Source organism: Rattus norvegicus, chromosome 8 (genome assembly GCF_021556685.1).
Source record: "Rattus norvegicus strain SHRSP/BbbUtx chromosome 8, alternate assembly SHRSP_T2T, whole genome shotgun sequence".
Classification (NCBI taxonomy): domain Eukaryota; kingdom Metazoa; phylum Chordata; class Mammalia; order Rodentia; family Muridae; genus Rattus; species Rattus norvegicus.
The window spans coordinates 6,677,905-6,703,239 of record NC_141541.1 but is presented as its reverse complement, the minus strand read 5'-3'; the positions used below and the strand labels follow the sequence as shown (position 1 = coordinate 6,703,239).

General features: G+C 39.5%; 1 protein-coding gene across 2 annotated transcripts in view; it reads right to left on the bottom strand.

The window, feature by feature from the left end:
- Gucy1a2 (guanylate cyclase 1 soluble subunit alpha 2) overlaps positions 1-25,335 on the bottom strand; it is a 400,211-nt gene that overhangs the window by 258,327 nt on the left and 116,549 nt on the right. Inside the window, exon 5 of one of the 2 annotated variants that reach the window (XM_087563638.1) lies at positions 3,527-3,997. Within the exon in view, the coding sequence (XP_087419764.1) occupies positions 3,935-3,997 (63 nt within the window). The 3' untranslated portion in view covers positions 3,527-3,934. 2 annotated transcript variants of the gene reach the window in all.

Genomic DNA, 25,335 nt, shown 5'->3' with positions numbered 1-25,335 from the left:
GGGACAGCATGGAGAAGAAACCAAATCGATCCATTCTTATTGCCCTGTACAAAGCTAAATCCAAGTGGATCAAGGACCTCCACATCAAACTTGATACAGTCAAACTTATAGAAGAAAAAGTGGGGAAGAATCTCTATCACAAGAGCACTGTTGAAAATTTCCTAAACAAAAGATCAATGGCTTATGCTTTAAGATCAAGAATTAACAAGTGGGACCTCATAAAAATGCAAAGCTTCTGTAAGGTAAAGGACACTGTCATTAGAACAAAGCAGCAACCAATGGATTGCGAAACTATCTTTACAAATCCTAAATCTGATAGATGTCTAATATCCAAAATATAGAAAGAACTCAATAAGTTAGAATCAGAGAGCCAAATAACCCTGTTCGAAATGGGGTACCGAAGTAAACACATAATTATCAGCTGAAGAATACTAAATGGCTGAGATATACAAAAAGAAATGCTCAGCATCCTTAGATATCAGGGAAATAAAAATCACAACAAACCTGAGATTCTACCTCTCACCAGTCAGAATGGATAAGATAAAAAACTCACATGACAACAGGTGCTGGTTAGGATGGGGAAGAAGAGGAACACTCCTCCTTTGTTGGTGGGATTGCAAACTAGACCACCACTTTGGAAATTAGTCTGGATGTTCCTCAGAAAATTGGACATTGTACTACATGAGGACCCAGCTATAGCTCTCCTGAGCACATACTCAAAAGATACTCCAGCTTACAACAAAGATTCATGCTCCACTATGTTCATAGCATGCTTACTTACAAGAGCCAGAAACTAGAAAGAACCTAGATGCCTTTCAACAGAGGAATGAATTCAGAAAATGAGGTACATCTACACAATGGAGTACTACTCAGCTATAAAAATCAATGACTTCATGAAATTCATAGGCAAATGGATTGAACTAGAAAATATCCTGAGTGAGGTAACCCAATCACAGAAAAACACACATGGTGTGCACTCACTGATAAGTGGATATTAACCTGAGAGCTTGAATTACACAAAATAAAATCCACAGACCACATGAAGCTCAAAAAGATAGATAACCAAAGTGCAGATGCTTCACTCCTCTCTAAAGAGGGAACAAAAATATTCATAATAGTGTATATGAAGGCAAAGTTTGGAGCAGAGACTGAAGGAATGTGCCATTCAGAGCCTGCCCCACATGTAATGTGGCATATTATATATATCCACCAAAACTAGATAGGATTGGTGAAGCTAAAAGTGCATGCCAACAGGAACCGGATATAGATCTCTCCTAAGAGACACAGCCAGAGCATGTCAAATACAGAGACAAGTGCTAGCAGCAAATCATTGAACTGAGAATCGGACCCTCGTTGGAGGATTTAGAGAAAGGATTGAGAGAGCTGAAGGAGCTTGCAACCAATGAGATCAAAAATACCAACCAACCAGAGCTCCCAGGTACTAAACCACTACCCAAATGCAATGCATGTATATAGACTGACCCATTGCCCAAGTCTGGCAGAGAATAGCCTTGTTGGGAATCAATGGAAAGAGAAGCCCTTGGTCCTGCCACGGTTGGACCCCCAGTGTAGGGGAATACTGGGTGGCTAGAAGGGGGTGTGAATGGGGAGGGGATCATCCTCATAGAAGAAGGGCAGGGTTATGGGTTAGGCGGCTTACGTCGAAGAAACGGAAATACTTTTGAACTGTAAATTTAAAAATGTCCAATAGAAGAAGAAAAAAGAAAGAAAAAATACAGAACAGCACAGCTAAACAGGTAGAAACCCTTAAAGAGGTAACACAAAAATCCCTTAAAGAATTACAGGAAGACATAACCATACATGTGAAGGAATTGAATAAATCCATCAAGGGTCTAAAAATGGAAATAGAAACAATAAAGAAATCACAAAGGGAGACAAACCTGGAAATAGAAAACTTAGGAATAAAACCAGGAGTTATAGATGCAAGCATCACCAACACAATACATGAGATAGAAGAAAGAGTCTCATTGGCAAAAGATACTATAAAAATCATTGACACAACAGTCAAAGAAAATGAAAATGCAAAAGGAACCTGACCCAAAACATCTAGAAAATCCAGGACACAATGAGAAGATCAAACCGAAGGATAATAGGTATATAAAAGAATGAAGATTCCCAACTTAAAGGGCCAGCAAATATCATCAACTAAAATAATAGAAAGGGAAAAAAAAAAACAAACTTCCCTAACCTGAAGAAAGGGATGCTCAAAACAATACAAAAAGCCTACTGAATTCCAAATAGATTGGACCTTAAAAGGAATTCCTTGTATCACATAATAGTCAAGACACCATATGCACTAAACAAAGAAAGAATATTAAAAGCAGTAAGGGAAAAAGGTCGGGTAACATATAAAGGCAAACCTATCAGAATTACACCAGACTTTTCAATGGAAGGTATGAAAGCTCAAAGATGCCGGGCAGAGCAAATGGGAGCCCAGGCTACTACATCCTGCAAAAACTTTCGATTAGCATGGATGGAGGAATCAGGATATACCATGAAAAAAAAAACAAATTTACACAATATCTTTCCACAAATCTAGCACTGCAAAGGATAATAGATGGAAAACTCCAACACAAGGAGGGAAAGTATAGAGTAGAAAAAGCAAGAAAGTAATCTAATTTCAACAAACCCAAAAGAAGATAGCTACACAACTATAATTCCACCTCTAACAACAAAAACAATAGGAAAAAAATCATTGGTCCTGATTATCTCTAAACATCAATGGACTCAATTCCCAAATAAAAAGACGTAGACTAACAGACTATGTGATGGTTTGCATATGTTTGGCCCAGGGAGTATTAAAAGGTGTGGCCTTGTTGCAGGAAGTGTATCACTGTGGGGGTGGGTTTCCAGACCCTCTTTCTAGCAGCCTGGGAATTCTTAGACTATTCCTGGCTTCCTAGGGTGAAGATGTAGAAGTTAGCTGGTCCTGCACCATGCCTGCCTTGATGCTGCCGTGCTGCCATGCTCCTGCCTTGCTGATAAAGGACTGAACCTCTGAACCTGTAACCAGACCCAATTTATGTTGTCCTTTATGTAACTTACATTGGTCATGGTGTCTGTTCACAGCAATAAGACCCTAAGTAAGACAGACTGGATAAATAAATAGGACACAGCATTTTGCTGCATACAGGTAACACACCTCAGTGAGAAAGACAGACATTTTCTAAAAGTAAAAAGCTGGGAAAAAAAGTATTCAAGCAAATGGCCCGAAGAAAAATGGAGTAGCCATTCTTATATCAAATAAGATCAAATTTCAACAGAAGTTAACAAAAAGATGAGGAAAGACACTTCGTACTCCAAAAAGGAAACGTCCACCAAGATGAACTCTCAATTCTGAATATCTATGCTCCAAATGCAAGGGCACCCACATTCATAAAATAAACTTTATTAAAGCTCAAAGCACATATTTCACCTCAGCCAATAATAGGGGATGACTTCAACACCACATTCTTTTTTCCCCCCTTGGGTACTAAGGCCAATGTCGATGATTTTGACTTTATACTTCTTATCCAACATTTTTTTTATCTTTATTAACTTGAGTATTTCTTATTTACATTTCGATTGTTATTCCCCCTTCCCAGTTTCCGGGACAACATCCCCCTTACCCTTCCCCCTTCCCTACTATATGGGCTTCCTGTCCCCATCCTTCCCCCATTACCACCCTCCCCCCAACAATCACATTCACTGGGGCTTCAGTCTTGGCAGGACCAAGGGCTTCCCCATCCACTGGTGCTCTTACTAGTATATTCATTGCTACCTGTGAGGTCAGAGTCCAGGGTCAGTCCATGTATAGTCTTTGGGTAGAGGCTTTGTCCCTGGAAGCTCTGGTTGGTTGGCATTGGGGTCTTGAGCCCCTTCAAGCTCTTCCAGTCCTTTCTCTGATTCCTTTATCGGGGGTCCCATTCTCAGTTCAGTGAATTGCTGCTGGCATCCGCCTATGTATTTGCTGTATTCTGGGTGTCAACACCACATTCTAATCAATGAACAGATCATAGAAAAAGAAACTTAACAGAGACAAAGAGAAACTAACAGAAGTTATGAACCAAGTGCATTTAACCGATATCTATAGAACATTTCATTCTAAAACAAAAGAATATACATTTATTTAAGCACCTCATGGAACCTTTTCCAATATTGACCATATAATCAGTCACATAATAGGCCTCAAGAGGTAGAAGAAGATAGAAATAATCCAGTGCATGCTGTCAGATCATCATGGACAAAGGTTGGTCTTCAATAACAATAAAGTGACACAGCACCCACTTACACATAGAAACTGAACAATGTTCTACTCAATCACCACTTGGTAGAGAAAGAAATAAATAAATTAAAGGCTTTTCAGAATTTCATGCTAATGAAGGCACAACATACCAAAGTACATGGGACAAAATGAAAGCAGTGCTAAGACAAAAACCAGCCCCAATTTATGTGCTAAGAGAGCACCTTCAAAAAGAAACAGGAGAGAGAAAACACAAAGAGCTCGACAGCACACCTGAAAGCTCTAAAACAGAAAGAAGAAAATACACCCAAGAGGAATAGATGGCAGGAAGTAAACAAACTCAGGGTTGAAATCAACCAAGCAGAAACAAAAAGAACTGTACAATAAAAATCAACAAAACAAGGATCTGGTTCTTTGAGAAAATCAAGAAAAAAGATTAACCCTTAGTCACACTAAGTCGAGGGCACAGAGACAGAATTCAATCCAAATTAACAAAATCAGAAATGAAAAGGGAGATCTAAAACAGAAATTGAGAAAAATACAAAAATTGATTAGATACCACTACAAAACCATAAACTCAACAAAACTGGAAAATTTGGAGGAAATAGACAATTTTGTAGACAGATATCGGGAACCAAATTTAAATCAAGATCAGAGAAACCATATCAATAGTCCCATAAATTCTAAAGAAATAGAACCAGTCATTAAAAGTCTCCCAAACCAAAAAAAAAAAAAAATTTTAGGACTAGACTGGTTTAGTGCTAAATTCTATCAGACCTTCATAGAAGAACTAACATCAGTACTCTCCAAACTATTCCACAAAGTAGAAATAGAAGTAACACTAACCAATTAATTCTCTGAAGCCACAGTTACACATCCAAAATACACGAAGACGCAACAAAGGCGGAGAACTTCAGACCAATTTCTCTTATGCCGAAGTACTTAATAAAATTCAGTTGAATCCAAGAACACATCAAAATAATCATCCATCACAATCAAGTAGGCTTCATCGCAAGATGCAAGGATAGTTCAATATACAGAATACAATCAATGTAATACATTATTTAAACAAACTCAGAGCGATGAAAAAAAAACCATTGACTACTTCATTAAATGCTGAAAAAGCAGTTGACAAAATTCAACACCCGTTCATGATAAAGTCTTGGAAAGAGCAAGAATTCAAGGCCCATACCTAAGGATAGTAAAAGCAATATAGAGTAAACTAGTAGCCAACACAAAACTAAATGCTTAGAAACTTGAAACATCCCACAAAAATTAGGGACTTGATAAGGCCCCCCACTCTTACCCAGTTGATTCAATATAATACTGGAAGTCCTAGTCAGAGCAATCAGACAATGAAAGGGGGTCCAAGGGATACAAATTGGACAGGAAGTATTCAAAATATCACTATTTGCAGATGACATGATAGTTATACTTAAGTTTTCCCAAAAATTCCACAAGAGAATTCCAAAACTTGATAAACAACTTCAGCATAGTGGCTGGATGTAAAATTAACTCAAGCAATTCAGTAGCCTTCCTATACTGAAAGGATAAATGGGCTGAGGATAAAATTTGGAAAACAACGTCTGTGATCTGTAGCTATATTACAGAGCAATAGTGATTTTAAAAATTATGGTATTGGTACAGAGATAGGAAGGTAGATCAATGAAATAGAACTGAAGACCCAGAATGAACCCACACACTTTTGTCACTTGATCTTTGAAAAAGGAGCTAAAACTAGTGAAAAAAAGACAAGATTTTTCAACAAATAGAGCTGGTTCAACTGGAGGTCAGCATGCTGAATTATGCAAATTGAACCACTTACCGCCTTGTACAAAGCTCAAGTCCAAGTGAATCAAGGACCTACACAAGAACAAGTGGGGAACAATCTTGAACATCTTGGCACTGGAAAAATTTTCATGAACAGAATACCGATAGCTTATGCTCTAAGATCAAGAATCGACAAATGGGACCTCATATAATTGCAAAGCTTCTGTAGGGCAAAAGTAGTGTCATTAAGACAAAATTGCCACCAACATATTGGGAAAAGATCTTTACCAAATCCTACATTTACTAGAGGGCTAAAGAGAAATATATACAAAGAACAACTCAAGAAGTTAGACTCCAGAGAAGAAAATACCCTATTAAAACCTGGAGTACAGGGCTAGGACAAGAACTCTCAACTGCAGTATATCAAATTTCTAAGAAGCAAATAAAGAAATGTTCAACATCCTTAGTCATCAGGGAAATGCAATAAAAACAACCCTGAGTTTCTACCTCACATCAGTCACAATGGTGAAGATAAAAATCTCAGGTGACAACAGGTGATGGTGAGGATTTGGAGAAAGAGGTACATTCCTCCATTGTTGGTGGGTTTGCAAGCTGGAACAACCACTGTGGAAATATGTCTGGAGGTTTCTCAGAAAACTGGACATAGTACTACCTGCGGACTCAGATATAGGACACCTGAGTATATACCCAAAATATGCTCCAACATATAACAATGACACATACTACTTATGTTTATACCAACCTTATGTATAATAGCCAGAGCTTGAAAGAACCCACATGTCCTTCAACAGAGGAATGGATACAGAAAATGTGTAATGTCTACACAATGGAGTACTACTCAGCTATTAAAAATAATGACTTCTTGAAATTCATAGGTAAATGGATGGAACTAGAAAATATCGTCTTGAGTGAGGTGACCCATTCACAAAAAATCCACATGGTAGTCACTCACTGATAACTGGATATAAGCCCAAATGCTCAAATTACCCAAGATAAAATCCACAGACCATGTGAAGCTCAAGAAAAAGGATCACCAAAATTTAGCTGCTTCAGTTAAAAGCGGGAGCAAAAATATTCATAATTTTTTTGGAGACACAATTTGGAGTAGAGACTGAAGGAATGGTCATTCAGAGCTTGTCCCACATTGGGATCCAGCCCATATACATACAGCCAACAAGCTCAGACAATACTGCTGATGCCAAGAAGTGCTGACAGGAGCCTGATGTAGCTGTCTCCTGATAGACTCTGACATACCATGATAAATACAGTGGTGAATATTCACAGCCAACCATTGAACTGAGAATGGGGTCATTATTGGAGGAGTTAGAGAAAGACTGAAGGAGCTGAAGGGTTTTACAACCCCATAAAAACAATACCAGAGCTCCCTGGGCCTAAACCACCATTCAAAGAGTACACATGAACAGACCCATGGCTCCAGCGCCATATGTAGCAGAGGATGGTCTTGTTGGTCACCAATGGGAAGAAAAGTCATTGCCAGGGCTGGACTCCCAGTGTAAGAGAATATCAGTGTGGGGAAGTGGAAGGGAATGGTTAGGAGGGTGAGGGAGCATTCTCATAGAAACAGGGCTTGGGGAATTGGATAGTGGGTTTCTGGAGGGGAAAAAAGGAAAGGGTTTTTAAAATGTAAATAAAAATATCCAATAAAGGAAAACAAAACAATTACCAAAATTCTTCCAGACCTACAATTGTAAAACATCTCTTCACAAAGGTTAAAAATATTATTTCAAAAGGTGAAATAGATAAAGTTCTCATGGAGCTTTTCCAATCTTATAGTAAATTGGTCTATAGATGCAGTATGGATGATCAAGGCTCCAGCAATAGGGCTGGAGATAAACAACTCTGTGAAGAGTGCTAGCTCAGAATTTGTTAGGACCACTGTACATTCTTGTCAATTGAAAAGTGAGAACCCCAGCTGCTTTTCATTATTGGTGAACAAACAATATTTTTCAACCTTAATATAAATGTAGAAGACTTGAAAATGCCAATATCGTATGTAAAAAGCATGAATTGTGGGATGAAACAATGAAATGAAAATAATGAATATGCACACTTAAGCAAAAATCATAAAAATTTTTGTTTTAGTAAGATTATAAAAATGTTGGAATTTACATGCTGCTGTAACTTTCATGGGAAATAATTAGTAATATTTTAAGAATCTAAACACATGTTTCCGATGAGACACGACAGTTTCTTTCCTATCAGTCATGAAATAGAAACAGCAAAATGTTCCTGCAAACTTTTGTATGTGAACAATCACTTTGATATCACTCATAATAGACAAAATCTATAATCAGTTGATACCCATCCACCAGTGAATTGATAAACAATAGGCACTGTCTAATATGTACATATCTTTACCATGGAAGTGCTTTCAGTAACAGAAAGGCACAGGCTATTGATACATGATATACCGTGTACAAAACCAAGCAAGGTATATGGTTACAATTATAAGAAATACCTATAAAACTCAAACTTCTAAGCATGAAAGTCAGAGAGTGAGTAGCAGCGAAGGCAGGGATTTTCCACAAATAAAACCAGTATCTTTGGATAGATAAGGTCTCTAATAATGAATCCTTGTGAGTCAAGTGTACAAGTCAAGAGCTAATGACTTCATATAGCATCTACTATACTACAGTGTAATAAAAAAACATCTCTAATATCAGGCATCTCCTTTGTAAAGCTGAAGGTCGAATTTTTTTTCTGAAAAAAATTTAAATTGGTAAAATATGTGTTTTAAATATGAGGATACTGTTAAGAGTCTATAACCCAGCAAGCAATTATTTGGAATTTAGAGGATCTTCAACAGATAATACAATAGCTATATAGGAACAATCATAATGGACTCCATTGTTTCACATACTTGAATACTTAGAAAGTGGACCTAATTGAAGCAGGAAGTATAGCCCTTATTCTGGGCTTAGAGGTTTCAAAAGCCCAAGCCAGACCCAGCATCTTTCTGTCTTCCTTCTGCATGCAGATCCAAATGTAGAATTTGCAATTTTTCCTGCACCATACCTAACTGCATGTCACCATGTTTCCCACCATGATTATAATTGACTAAACCTCTGAAACTATAAACTACCCCAACTAAATACTTTTTATAAGAGTTATAATGCATAGAATACTGACAAAGACGTGTACACAAAAAGAGGAGTAGCAAGAGAATTAGCATATACATAAAAATCTCAGTTCGTGCTATCCAATTTGAAAGGCAGTTCTAGAAAAAGATGAGACACAAATTGAGATCCAGCTCAAGGTGAGGCTCCAAGGCCTGACACTATTACTGAAGCTATGGTGTGCTGAAAAAAAGGAGCCTATCATGAGTGCCATCTGAAAGGCTCAACAAACAACTAAGTATCAGATGTTACACCCAGCCCATGGATAGAAACTGCTGACCTCTGTGGTTGAATTAGGGAAAAGCTGGAAGAAGCTGAGGAGAAGGGCCAATCCTGCAGGGAGACCGGCAGTTTCAACTAACCTGGAACCCTGAAATCTCTCAAACACTGGGCCACCAACCTGGCAGTATACACCAGCTGATATGAGGCCCCCAAAACATAGACAGCAGAGGACTGCTTGGTCAGGACTCAGTCAAAGAAGAATCAATCACTTAACCCTCAAGAAACTGAAGGCCCCAGGGAGTGGGGAGTTCTGGTGGAGTGTGGGGGTGGGGCCAACCTCATGGAGACCAGAGAGGAGGTATGAGATCTAGAACAGTCAGAGGGTGGATCGAGAGAGGAATAGTCTGGATTGCTAAAAAAAAAAAAAAAAAAAAAAAAAAAAAAAAAAAAAAAAGATTAAATACAATTAAAAAGAAGAAGTTAAAGATACCTTATATTGAATTTTTGGATATTATGATACAAAATTTCTAACTGTATACTAAATACTTATTATATCCATAAGTAAGTAGACTTTTCCCTCTATAAAGATGCTTCTTTTAGTGAATAAAGATCATTACAGAAAGTGGAAACTGGTCAAAATGCAGAGAAAAATTGAGTGTGGATGAAGGTCCCAGTTGATCCATCTACAAAACAGAAGAAGTGGGATAATGTGACAGAAGGGACATCAGCTGGAAGGCAGTGTCTTGAAATAGAGGAACAAAGTGTAGTGAGCACTTCCGGTTTTTAGTGGGATTCCCAAACCCTCGGATCCCTGCCCGCAGCAGCTCACTGCTCCCAAACCCCGTGGGAGAGAGAGTTCACCGCCCTGACAGGGGGGCACTCCTGAGACTGCAGAGCGGAAGAGACCACCAACACTGCCCACCCCTGCCCACATCCCTGGCCCAAGAGGAAACTGTATACTGCCTCTGGGTTCCTGGAGATAAGGGCCAGGAGCAGTGGGTCCCCTTCGTCTGAGACACTGCCGGAACCTGAAGGGACCGACCAGATAAACAGTTCTCTGCACCCAAATCCCATGGGACAGAAAGCGAAACCTTCAGAGAGGCAGAAACTCCTGGGAAACCAGAAGAGACTACACTCTGCCCACATTACTGATTCCAGAGGAAAACATCAAACGCCATCTGGAACCCTGGTGCACGGAAGCTCCCGGAAAGGGCTGCGCAGATCTTCCTGGTTGCTGCCCCCATGGAGAGCTCAAAAGCAACACCCCACGAGCAAACTTGAGCCTCGGAACCACAGGTAAGAAAAACCTTCGTGCTCCAAGCGACCTGCCTGGTGAACTCAAGACACAGGCCCACAGGAACACCTGAAGACCTGTAGATAGGAAAAACTACACGACCGAAAGCAGAACTCTCTGTTCCCAAAACTGGCTGAAAGAAAACAGGAAAACAGGTCTACAGCACTCCTGACACACAGGCTTATAGAACAGTCTATCCACTGTCAGAAATAGTAGAACAAAGTAACACAATAGATAATCTGATAGCGAGAGGCAAGCAAAGGAACCCAAGCAACAGAAACCAAGACTACAGGGCATCATCGGAGCCCAATTCTCACACCAAAGCAAACACAGAATACCCAAACACACCAGAAAAGCAAGATCTAGTTGCAAAATCATATTTGATCATGATGCTGGAGAACTTCAAGAGAGACATGAAGAACTCCCTTAAAGAAACACAGGAAAACATAAATAAACAGGTAGAAGCCTATAGAGAGGAATCACAAAAATCCCTGAAAGAATTCCAGGAAAACACAATCAAACACTTGAAGGAATTAAAAATGGAAATAGAAGCAATCAAGAAAGAACACATGGAAACAACCCTGGATATAGAAAACCAAAAGAAGAGACAAGGAGCCGTAGATACAAGCATCACCAATAGAATACAAGAGATAGAAGAGAGAATATTAGGAGCAGAAGACTCCATAGAAATTATCAAAACAACTGGTAGAGATAATGTAAAATGGAAAAAGCGACTGGCATAAAACAAACAGGAAATCCAGGACACAATGAGAAGATCAAACCTAAGGATAATAGGTATAGAAGAGAGTGAGGATTACCAGCTCAAAAGACCAGTAATATCTTCAACAAAATCATAGAAGAATACTTCCCTAACCTAAAGAAAGAGGTAGGGGTTGGGGATTTGGCTCAGTGGTAGAGCGCTTGCCTAGGAAGCTCAAGGCCCTGGGTTCGGTCCCCAGCTCCGAAAAAAAGAACCAAAAAAAAAAAAAAAAAAAAAAAAGAAAGAGATGCCCATATACATACAATAAGCCTGCAGAATTCCAAACAGATTGGACCAGAACAGAAACTCAACCCGTCACATAATAGTCAAACCAACAAATGAACAAAAGAAAGAAAGAATATTAAAAGCAGTAAGAGAAAAAGGTAAAATAACATATAAAGGCAGACCTATCAGATTTACACCAGACTTCACACCAGAGACTATGAAAGTCAGAAGAAAAAAGGATATAGCTTCTTCTCAGCTCCTCATGGTACTTTCTCCAAAATTGACCATATAATTGGTCAAAAAACGGGCCTCAACACGTACAGAAAGATAGAAATAATCCCATGCATGCTATCTGACAAACACGGCCTAAAGCTGGTCTTCAATAACAATGAGGGAAGAACGCCCACATATACATGGAAGTTGAACAATGTTCTACTCAACGATAACCTGGTCATGGAAGAAATAAAGAAGGAAATTAAAGTCTTCTTAAAATGTAATGAAAATGAAGGTACAACATACCCAAACTTATGGGACACAATGAAAGCTGTGCTAAGAGGAAAACTCATAGCTCTGAGTGCCTGCAGAAAAAAACAGGAAAGAACATATGTCAGCAGCTTGACAGCACAGATAAAAGCTCTAGAAGAAAAAGAAGCAAATACACCCAGGAGGAGTAGAAGGCAGGAAATAATCAAACTCAGAGCTGAAAGTAACCAAATAGAAACAAAAAGGAACGTAGAAAGAATCAACAGAACCAAAAGTTGGTTCTTTGAGAAAATCAGCAAGATAGATAAACCCTTAGCCAGACTAACGAGAGGACACAGAGAGTGTGTACAAATTAACAAAATCAGAAATAAAAAGGGAGACATAACTACAGAATCAGAGGAAATTCAAAAAAAAATCATCAGATCCTACTACAAAAGCCTTTATTCAACAAAACTTGAAAATCTGGAAGAAATGGATAATTTCCTAGACAGATACCAGGTATCGAAGTTAAATCAGGAACAGATAAACCAGGTAAACAACCCCATACCTCCTAAGGAAATAGAAGCAGTCATTAAAGGTCTGCCAACCAAAAAGAGCCCAGCTCCAGACGAGTTTAGTGCAGAATTCTATCAGACCTTCATAGAAGACGTCATACCAATACTATCCAAACTATTCCACAAAATTGAAACAGATGGAGCACTACCGAATTCCTTCTATGAAGCCACAATTACTCTTATACCTAAACCACACAAAGACCCAACAAAGAAAGAGAACTTCAGACCAATTTCCCTGATGAATATCGATGCAAAAATACTCAATAAAATTCTGGCAAACGGAATCCAAGAGCACATCAAAACAATCATCCACCATGATCAAGTAGGCTTCATCCCAGGCATGCAGGCATGGTTTAATTTATGGAAAACCATCAACACATGTGATACATTTTCAAAAAAACTGAAAGAACGAAAGCACATGATCATTTCATTAGATGCTGAGAAAGCATTTGACAAAATTCAACACTCCTTCATGATAAAAGTCCTGGAAAGAATAGGAATTCAAGGCCCATATCTAAATATAGTAAAAGCCATATACAGCAAACCAGTTGCTAACATTAAACTAAATGGAGAGAAACTTGAAGCAATCCCACTAAAATCAGGGACTAGACTCCCCACTCTCTCCCTACTTATTCAATATAGTTCTTGAAGTTCTAGCCAGAGCAATCAGACAACAAAAGGAGGTCAAGGGATACAGATCAGAAAACGAGAAGTCAAAATATCACTATTTGCAGATGATATGATAGTACATTTAAGTGATCACAAAAGTTCCGACAGAGAACTACTAAAGCTGATAAACAATTTCAGCAAAGTGGGTGGGTATAAAATTAACTCAAATAAATCAGTAGCCTTCCTCTACACAAATGAGCAACAAGCCGAGAAAGAAATTAGGGAAACGACACCCATCATAATAGACCCAAATTATATAAAGGACCTTGGTGTGACTTTAACGAAGCAAGTAAAAGATCTGTACAATAAGAACTTCAAGACTCAGAAGAAAGAAATTGAAGAAGACTTCGGAATATGGAAAGATCTCCCATTCTCATGGATTAGCAGGATTAATATAGTAAAAATGGCCATTTTACCAAAAGCGATCTACAGATTCAATGCAATCCCCATCAAAATACCAATCCAATTCTTCAAAGAGTTAGACAGAACAATTTGCAAACTCACCTGGAATAACAAAAAACCCAGGATAGCTAAAACTATCCTCAACAATAAAAGGACTTCAGGGGGGATCACTATCCCTGAACTCAAGCAGTATTACAGAGCAATAGTGATAAAAAATGCATGGTATTGGTACAGAGACAGACAGATAGACCAATGGAACAGAATTGAAGACCCAGAAATGAACTCACACACCTATGGTCACTTGATTTTTGACAAAGGAGCCAAAACCATCCAATGGAAAAAAGATAGCATTTTCAGCAAATAGTGCTGGTTCAACTGGAGGTCAACATGTAGAAGAATGCAGATCGATCCATGCTTATCACCCTGTACAAAGCTTAAGTCCAAGTGGATCAAGGACCTCCACATCAAACCAGATACACTCAAACTAATAGAAGAAAAACAAGGGCAGCATTTTGAACACATGGGCACTGGAAAAAATTTCCTGAACTAAACACCAATGGCTTATGCTCTACGATAAAAAATCGACAAATAGGATCTCATAAACTGCAAAGCTTCTGTAAGGCAAAGGATACTGTGGTTAGGACAAAACGGCATCCAACAGGTTGGGAAAAGATCTTTACTAATCCTACAACAGATAGACGGCTTATATGCAAAATACACAAAGAACTCAAGAAGTTAGACCGCAGGGAGACAAATAACCCCATTAAAAATGGGGTTCAGAGCTAAACAAAGAATTCACAGCTGAGGAAGTCCAAATGGCTGAGAAACACCTAAAGAAATGTTCAACATCTTTAGTCATAAGGGAAATGCAAATCAAAACAACCCTCAGATTTCACCTCACACCAGTGAGAATGGCTAAGATCAAAAACTCAAGTGACAGCAAGTGCTGGAGAGGATGTGGAGAAAGAGGAACACTCCTCCATTGTTGGTGGGATTGCAGACTGGTAAAACCATTCTGGAATTCAGTCTGGAGGTTCCTCAGAAAATTGGACATTGAACTGCCTGAGGATCCAGCTATACTTCTCTTGGGCATATACCCAAAAGATTCCCCAACATATAAAAAGACACATGCTCCACTATGTTCATAACAGCCTTATTTATAATAGCCAGAAGCTGGAAAGAACCCAGATGCCCTTCAACAGAGGAATGGATACAGAAAATGTGTTACATCTACACAGTGGAATATTACTCAGCTATCAAAAACAATGCTTTTATGAAATTCATAGGCAAATGGTTGGAACTGGAACATATCATCCTGAGTGAGGTATCCCAATCACAGAAAAACACACATGGTATGCACTCATTGATAAGCGGCTATTAGCCCAAATGCTTGAATTACCCTAGTAGCATAGAATACATGAAACTCAAGATGGATGATCAAAATGTGAATGCTTCACTCCTTCTTTAAAAGGGGAACAAGAATACCCTTTGCAGGAAAGAGAGAGGCAAAGATTAAAACAGAGACAGAAGAAACACCCATTCAGAGCCTGTCCCACATGTGGCCCATACATATACAGCCACCCAATTAGACAAGATGGATGAAGCAAAGAAGTGCAGGCAGACAAGAACCGGATGTAGATCATTCCTGAGAGACACAGCCAGAATACAGCAAATACAGAGGCGAATGCCAGCATCAAACCACTGAACTGAGAATAGGACCCCCGTTGAAGGAATCAGAGAAAGAACTGGAAGAGCTTGAAGGGGCTCAAGACCCCATAGGAACAACAATGCCAAGCAACCATAGCTCCCAGGGACTCAGCCACTACCTAAAGACTATACATGTACTGAACCTGGACTCTGACCTCATAGGTAGCAATGAATATCCTAGTAAGATCACCAGTGTAAGGGGAAGCCCTGGGTCCTGCTAAGACTGAACCCCCAGTGAACGTGATTTTGGGGGGAGAACGGCATTGGGGGAAGATGGGGACCGGAACATCCATAAAGAAGAGGAGGGGGAGGTGTTGGGGGATGTTGTCCCGTAAACCGGGAATGAGAATAATACTCGAAATGAAAATGAGAAATACTCAAGTTAATAAAAAATAAAGAAAGAAACATTTTCTGCCAGGCAATAGTGGCATGTGCTTTTAGTACCAGAACTTGGGTGAGAAAGGCAGGCAGATCTCTGTACATTTGATACCAGTCTGGTCCACATAGCAAGTTCTAGGGCAGCCAAAAAAAAACAAAAAAAACAAAAAAAAAAAAAAAAAAAAAAAAAAAAAAAAAAAAAAAAAAAAAAACAAAAAAACAAAAACAAAAAAACAAAAGTGTAGGGAGCCAGGAGGAACAAACTTTGACTGGGGGGAGTTGGGGAAGATAAATGAAGGGTGATAATAAGTAAATATATTATATTAAATCCTAAAAGAATTTTTAACATCCACATTATTTAGTAGAGCAAAAAAAGACTCAAAATCAGTAAAGTTATGTCTGGTGTTCTGATAATATATAAAGTAAACAAATATAAAATCAGACCTCATCAACCCTATAGGTTAATATTTTATATTATCTAATAGACTAGTATTCTTTTAACAGAGAAAGAAATGCTTACACATTGATAAATTAAACTTAAGTTGAAGTCAATCATGGGTCCTTGATAGCTGACTGCAATGTTCTTACAGCTTTATTATGATATGTTAAAATTAATAAATATGTTTGGAACTTTTCAACTATCATGTCATAAAACAGAAATTTTGAAATAGATTTGATCACAGAAATGAAGGTTACTTCTTTCTTGGTTATTGGAAACATTGTCCTTACTCAAGACTAATTCAAATTTTAGATTATTCAGTCTAATGGGAAGACATTTTTATCATGAAAAACTGTTAATTTGCAATTCTGTCACTCAATGTCAACTCTGAGAATAAAAGTGGAGAAAAATGCTAGCTGGAGCCACCCTCGCTGGTCCTGGCCCACAGCTCACTGCTCCCAAACCCCTTGGGTGAATGAGTTCACCGCCCACACAGGTGGGCACTCCTGAGACTACAGAGCATGAGAGACCACCAATACTGCCCACCCATGAATACATCTGTGGCCCAAGACGAAATTTATAGGGCCTCTGGGAACCTGAAGATAGGGGCACTGGAGCAGCAGGTCCACTGTGCTCCAGACACTGGACGCAACTGAAGGAACCTGATCAACAGTTCTCTGCACCAAAATCCCGTGGAAGGGAGAGATAAACTTTCAGAGGGGCAGGCACACCTGGGAAGCCAGAAAAGCCACACTCTGCCCACATTTCTGACACCAGAGGAAAACACCTAACATTATCTGGGACCCCGGGGCATGGGGGGGTCCTAGAAAAGGCAGCACAGGCCCTCCTGGTTGATGCCCTCAAGGAGAGATCAAAAGCAGTCCCCCAAGAGCAACTTGAGCCACGGGACCACAGGGAAGACCAACTTTTCTGCTCCAAGCAACCTGTCTGGTGGATTCAGGACACAGGCCAACAGGAACAGCTGAAGACCAGTAGACAGGAATGACTAATTGACCAAAAGCAGAACACTCTGCTCCCACAACTGGCTGAAAGAAAACAGGAAAACAGGTCTACAGCACTCCTGATACACAGGCCTATAAGACGATCTAGCCACTGTCAGAAATAGCAGAACAAGGTAACACCAGAGGCAACCTGATGGCAAGAGGCAAGCACAGGAACCCAAGCAACAGATACCAAGACTACCTGGCATCATCGGAGCCCAATTCTCACACCAAAGCAAACACTGAATATCAAAACACAGCAGAAAAGCAAGATCTAGATTTAAAATCACATTTCATCATGATGCTATAGGACTTCAAGAAAGACATGAAGATCTCTCTTAGAGAAATGCAGGAAAACATAAATAAAAAAGTAGTAGCCTATAGAGAGGAACCACAAAAATCCCTGAAAGAATTCCAGGAAAAAACAGTTAAGCAGTTGAAGGAATTAAAAAGGGATATAGAAGCAATGAAGAAAGAACACAGGGAAATAACCATGGATATAGAAAATCAAAGGAAGAGACAAGGAGCCGTAGATACAAGCATCACCAGCAGAATACAAATGATAGAAGAGAGAATCTCAGGACCAGAAGATTCCATAGAAATCATCGACACAACTGTCAAAGATAATGGAAAATGGAAAAGCTACTGATCCAAAACATACAGGAAATCCAGGACCCAATGAGAAGATCAAACCTAAGCATAATATGTATAGAAGAGAATGAAGACTCCCAGCTCAAAGGACCAGTAAATATCTTCAAAAAAGTCGTAGAAGAAAATTTCTGTAACCTAAAGAAAGAGATGCCCATAAATATACAAGAAGCCTACAGAACTACAAATAGATTAGACCAGAAAAGAAACTCCTCCCGTCACATAATAGTCAAAACACCAAGTGTACAAAAGAAAAAAAGATATTAAAAGCAGTAAGGGAAAAATGTCAAGTAACATATAAAGGCAGACCTATCAGAATCACACCAGACTTCTCAACAGAGACAATGAAAGCCAGACGATCCCGGACAGACGTCATACAGACCTTAAGCGAACACAAATGCCAGCCCAGGGACTGCATCCAGCAAAACTCTCAAATAACATAGATGGAGAAACCAAGATATTCCATGACAAAATCAAATTTATACAATATATTTCTACAATTGAGCACTACAAAGGATAATAAATGGTAAATTCCCACATAAGGAGGCAAGCTACACCACAGAAAAAGCAAGAAACAAATCGTATTGGAAACAAAACAAAGAGAAGAAAAGTACAAAAACATAACCTCACATCCAAATATGAATATAACAAGAAGCAAAAATCACTATTCCTTATTATCTCTGAACATGAATGGTCTCAACGCCCCAATAAAAACACAGATTAAAAAATTCGATATGGCCCAAACCCGCGGAACTGGCCCGCAGCAGCTCTCTGCTCCAAAACCCCGTAGGAGAGAGAACTCACCGCCTGGTCAGGTGGGCACTCCTGAGGCTGCAGAGCAGAAGAGACCACCAACACTGCCCACCCTTGCCCACATCCCTGGCCCAAGAGGAAACTGTATACGGCCTCTGGGTTCCCATGGGGGAGGGCCCAGGAGCTGCAGGACCCCTGCGCCTGTGACACCGAAGAAACCTGAAGGGACAGACCTGATAAACAGTTCTCTGCACCCAAATCCCGTGGGAGGGAGAGCTAAACCTACAGAGAGGCAGACACGCCTGGGAAACCAGAAGAGACGGCACTCTGCACACATCTCTGATGCCAGAGGAAAACACCAAATGCCATCTGGAACCCTGGTGTACCAAGGCTCCCGGAAAGGGTGGCGCAGATCTTCCAGGTTGCTGCCAACGCGCAGAGCTTGTAGGTAGCACCTCACGAGGAAACTTGAGCCTCGGGACCACAGGTAAGACCAACTTTTCTGCTGCAAGTGACCTGCCTGGTGAACACCAGACTCAGGCACACAGGAACAGCTGAAGGCCTGTAGATAGGAAAAACTACACGCCCGAAAGCAGAACACTCTGTTCCAATACCTGCCTGAAAGAAAACAGGAAAACAGGTCTACAGCACTCCTGACACACAGGCTTATAGGACAGTCTAGCCACTGTCAGATAGCACAACAAAGTAACACTAGAGATAATCTGATGGCGAGAGGCAAGCGCAGAAACCCAAGCAACAGAAATCAAGACTACATGGCATCATCAGAGCCCAATTCTCCCACCAAAGCAAACACGGAATATCCAAACACACCAGAAAAGCAAGATGTAGTTTCAAAATCATATTTGATCATGATGCTGGAGGACTTCAAGAAAGACGTGAAGAACTCCCTTAGAGAACAAGTAGAAGCCTACAGAGAGGAATCGCAAAAATCCCTGAAAGAATTCCAGGAAATCATAAATAAACAAGTAGAAGCCCATAGAGAGGAGTCACAAAAATCCCTGAAAGAATTCCAGGAAATCATAAATAAACAAGTAGAAGCCCATAGAGAGGAGTCACAAAAATCCCTGAAAGAATTCCAGGAAATCATAAATAAACAAGTAGAAGCCCATAGAGAGGAGTCACAAAAATCCCTGAAAGAATTCCAGGAAATCATAAATAAACAGGTAGAAGCCCATAGAGAGGAGTCACAAAAATCCCTGAAAGAATTCCAGGAAAACACAATCAAACAGTTGAAGGAATTAAAAATGGAAATAGAAGCAATCAAGAAAGAAAACATGGAAAAAACCCTGGATATAGAAAACCAAAAGAAGAGACAAGGAGCTGTAGATAGGAGATTCACCAACAGAATACAAGATATGGAAGAGAGAATCTCAGGAGCCGAAGATTCCACAAAAATCATTGGCTCAACTGTCAAAGATAATGTAAAGCAGAAAGAGCAACTGGTCCAAAACATACAGGAAATCCAGGACTCAATGAGAAGATCAAACCTAAGGATAATAGGTATAGAAGAGAGTGAAGACCCCCAGCTCAAAGGACCAGTAAATATCTTCAACAAAATCATAGAAGAAAACTTCCCTAACCTAAAGAAAGAGATACCCATAGGCATACAAGAAGCCTACAGAACTCCAAATAGATTGGACCAGAAAAGAAACACCTCCCGTCACATAATAGTCAAAACACCAAACGCACAAAATAAAGAAAGAATATTAAAAGCAGTAAGGGAAAAAGGTCAAGTAACATATAAAGGCAGACCTATCAGAATTACACCAGACTTTTTGCCAGAAACTATGAAAGCCAGAAGATCCTGAACAGATGTCATACAGACCCTAAGAGAACACAAATGCCAGCCCAGGTTACAGTATCCTGCAAAACTCTCAATTATCATAGATGGAGAAACCAAGATATTCCATGACAAAACCAAATTTACACAATATCTTTCTACAAATCAAGCACTACAAAGGATAATAAACGGTAAAGCCCAACATAAGGAGGCAAGCTATACCATAGAAGAAGCAAGAAACTAATTGTCTTGGCAAGAAAACAAAGAGAAGAAAAGCACACAAACATAACCTCACATCCAAATATGAATATAACAGGAAGCAATAATCACTATTCCTTAATATCTCTCAACATCAATGGCCTCAACTCCCCCAAAAAAGACATAAATTAACAAACTGGATACGCAACGAGGACACTGCATTCTGCTGCCTACAGGAAACACACCTCAGAGACAAAGACAGACACTACCTCAGAGTGAAAGGATGGAAAACAACTTTCCAAGCAAATGGTCAGAAGAAGCAAGCTGGAGTAGCCATTCTAATATCAAACAAAATCAATTTTCAACTAAAAGTCACAAAAAAGATAAGGAAGGACACTTCATATCCATCAAAGGAAAAATCCACCAAGATGAACTCTCAATCCTAAATATCTATGCCCTAAATACAAGGGCACCTACATACGTAAAAGAAACCTTACTAAAGCTCAAAACACACATTGCACCTCACACAATAATAGTAGGAGACTTCCCCACCCCACTCTCATCAATGGATAGATCATGGAAACAGAAATTAAACAGAGACGTAGACAGACTAAAAGAAGTTATGAGCCAAATGGACTTAACAGATATTAATAGAACATTCTACCCTAAAGCAAAAGGATATACCTTCTTCTCAGCTCCTCATGGTACTTTCTCCAAAATTGACCATATAATTGGTCAAAAAACGGGCCTCAACAGGTACAGAAAGATAGAAATAATCCCATGCGTGCTATCGGATCACCAAGGCCTAAAACTGGTCAACTATCCTCAACAATAAACGGACTTCAGGTGGAATCACTATCCCTGAACTCAAGCAGTATTACAGAGCAATAGTGATTAAAAACCGCATGGTATTGGTACAGAGACAGACAGATAGACCAATGGAACAGAATTGAAGACCCAGATATGAACCCACACACCTATGGGCACTTGATTTTTGACAAAGGAGCCAAAACCATCCAATGGAAAAAAGATAGCATTTTCAGCAAATGGTGCTGGTTCACCTGGAGGTCAACATGTAGAAGAATGCAGATCGATCCATGCTTATCACCCTGTACAAAGCTTAAGTCCAAGTGGATCAAGGACCTCCACATCAAACCAGATACACTCAAACTAATAGAAGAAAAACTAGGGAAGCATCTGGAACACATGGGCACTGGAAAAATTTTCCTGAACAAAACACCAATGGCTTATGCTCTAAGATCAAGAATCGATAAATGGGATCTCATAAAACTGCAAAGTTTCTGTAAGGCAAAGGACACTGTGGTAGGACAAAACGGCAACCAACAGATTGGGAAAAGATCTTTACCAATCCTACAACAGATAAAGGCCTTATATCCAAAATATACAAAGAACTCAAGAGGTTAGACCGCAGGGAGACAAATAACCCTATTAAAAAATGGGGTTCAGAGTTAAACAAAGAATTCACAGCTGAGGAAGTCCAAATGGCTGAGAAACACCTAAAGAAATGTTCAACATCTTTAGTCATAAGGGAAATGCAAATCAAAACAACCCTCAGATTTCACCTCACACCAGTGAGAATGGCTAAGATCAAAAACTCAGGTGACAGCAAATGCTGGTGAGGATGTGGAGAAAGAGGAACACTCCTCCATTGTTGGCTGGATTGCCGACTGGTATAACCATTCTGGAAATCAGTCTGGAGGTTCCTCAGAAAATTGGACATTGAACTGCCTGAGGACCTAGCTATACTTCTCTTGGACATATACCCAAAAGATGCCCCACATATAAAAAAGACACGGGCTCCACTATGTTCATCACAGCCTTATTTATAATAGCCAGAAGCTGGAAAGAACCCAGATGCCCTTCAACTGAGGAATGGATAAAGAAAATGTGGTACATCTACACAGTGGAATATTACTCAGCTATCAAAAACAATGACTTTATGAAATTCGTAGGCAAATGGTCGGAACTGGAAAATATCATCCTGAGTGAGGTATCCCAATCACAGAAAAACACACATGGTATGCACTCATTGATAAGTGGCTATTAGCCCAAATTCTTGAATTATCCTAGACGCCTAGAACAAATGAAACTCAAGACAGATGATCAAAATGTGAATGCTTCACTCCTTCTTTAAAAGGGGAACAAGAATACCCTTGGCAGGGAATAGAGAGGCAAAGATTAAAGCAGACACAGAAGGAACACCCATTCAGAGCCTGCCCCACATGTGGCCCATACATATACAGCCACCCATTTAGACAAGATGGATGAAGCAAAAAAGTGTAGACTGACAGGAGCCGGATGTAGATCGCTCCTGAGAGACACAGCCAGAATACAGCAAATACAGATGCGAATGCCAGCAGCAAACCACTGAACTGAGAATAGGTCCCCCGTTGAAGGAATCAGAGAAAGAACTGGAAGAGCTTGAAGGGGCTCGAGACCCCATACGTACAACAATGTCAAGCAACCTGAGCTTCCAGGGACTAAGCCACCACCTAAAGACTATACATGGACTGACCCTGGACTCTGACCTCATAGGTAGCAATGAATATCCTAGTAAGAGCACCAGTGGAAGGGGAAGCCCTGGGTCCTGCTAAGACTGAACCCCCAGTGAACTAGATTGTTGTGGGGAGGGCGGCAATGGGGGGAGGATGGGGAGGACAGCACCCATAAAGAAGGTGAGAGGGGAGGTGGATGTTTGTCCGGAAACCTGGAAAGGGAATAACACTCGAAATGTATGTAAGAAATACTCAAGTTAATAAAAAAAACTCGATATGTAATGAGGACCCTACATTCTACTGCCTACCGGACACACAACTCAGAGACAAATAGAGATACCTCCTCAGAGTGAAAGGCTGGAAAACAACTTTCCAAGAAAATGGTCTGAAGAAGAAAGCTGGAGCAGCCATTATGATATCGAATAAAATGGATTTTCAACTAAAACTCATCAAAAAAATGAGGAAGGATACTTCATATTCATCAAAGGAAAAATTCGCAAAGATGAATTCTCAATCCTAAATATGTATGCTCTAAATACAAGGGCAACTACATACATAAAAAAACCTTACTAAAGCTCAAAGCATACCCTGCATCTCACACAATAATAGTAGGAGATTTCAACACCCCACTCTCATAAATGGACACAACATGGAAACAGAAATTAAACAGAGACATAGACAATATAAGAGAAGCCATGAAGCAAATGGACTTAACAGATATTTATAGAACATTCTATCCTAAAGCAAAAGGATATACATACTTCTCACCACCTCATGGTACTTTCTCCAAAATTGACCATATAATTGGTCATAAAACAGACCTCAACAGATACAGAAAGATAGAAATAATCCCATACGTCCTATCAGACCACCACGGGCTAAAGCTGACCTTCAATAAAAGTAAGGGAAGAATGCCCACATATACACGGAAGTTGAACAGTGCTCTACTAAATGATAACCTGGTCAAAGAAGAAATAAAGAAAGAAATTAAAGACTTCTTATAATTTAATGAAAATGAAGGTACAACACACCAAAACTTATGGGACACAATGAATGCTCTGCTAAGAGGAAAATTCATAGCTCTGAGTGCATGCAGAAAGAAACAGGAGAGCGCATAGGTCAGCACCTTGACATCACACTAAAAAGCTTTAGAACAAAAAGAAGTAAATACAACCAGGAGGAGTAGAAGGCAGGAAATAATCAAACTCAGAGCTGAAATTAACCAAGTAGAAATAAAAACGACCATAGAAAGAATCAACAGAACCAAAAGTTGGTTCTTTGAGAAAATCAACAATAGAGATAAACCTTTAGCCAGACTAAGGGGAGGACACAGAGAGTGTGTCCAAATTAACAAAATCAGAAATGAAAAGGGAGACATAACTACAGAATCAGAGGAAATTCAAAGGATCGTAAGATCCTACTATATTCAACAAAACTTGAAAATCTGCAGGAAATGGACAATTTCCTAGACAGATACCAGGTAACAAAGTTAAATCAGGAACAGATAAACCAGTTAAACAACCCCATAACTCCTAAGGAAATAGAAGCAGTCATTAAAGATCGCTCAACCAAAAAGAGCCCAGGTCCAGACGGGTTTAGTGCAGAATTCTATCAGACCTTCCTAGAAGACCTCGTACCAATATTATCCAAACTATTCCACAAAATTGAAACAGATGGAGCACTACCCAATTCCTTCTCTGAAGCCACAATTACTCTTATACCTAAACCACACAAAGACCCAACAAAGAAAGAGAACTTCAGACCAATTTCCCTTATGAATATCGACGCAAAAATACTCAATAAAATTCTGGCAAACCGAATCCAAGAGCACATCAAAACAATCATCCACCATGATCAAGTAGGCTTCATCCCAGGAATGCAGGGATGGTTTAATTTACAGAAAACCATCAACACCTGTGACACATTTTTAAAGCAAACTGGAAGGACAAAAGAACATGATCATTTCATTAGATGCTGAGAAAGTATTGGACAAATTTCAACATCCCTTCATGATAAAAGTCCTGGAAAGAATAGGAATTCAAGACCCATACCTAAACATAGTAAAAGCCATATACAGTAAACCAGTTGCTAACATTAAACTAAATGGAGAGAAA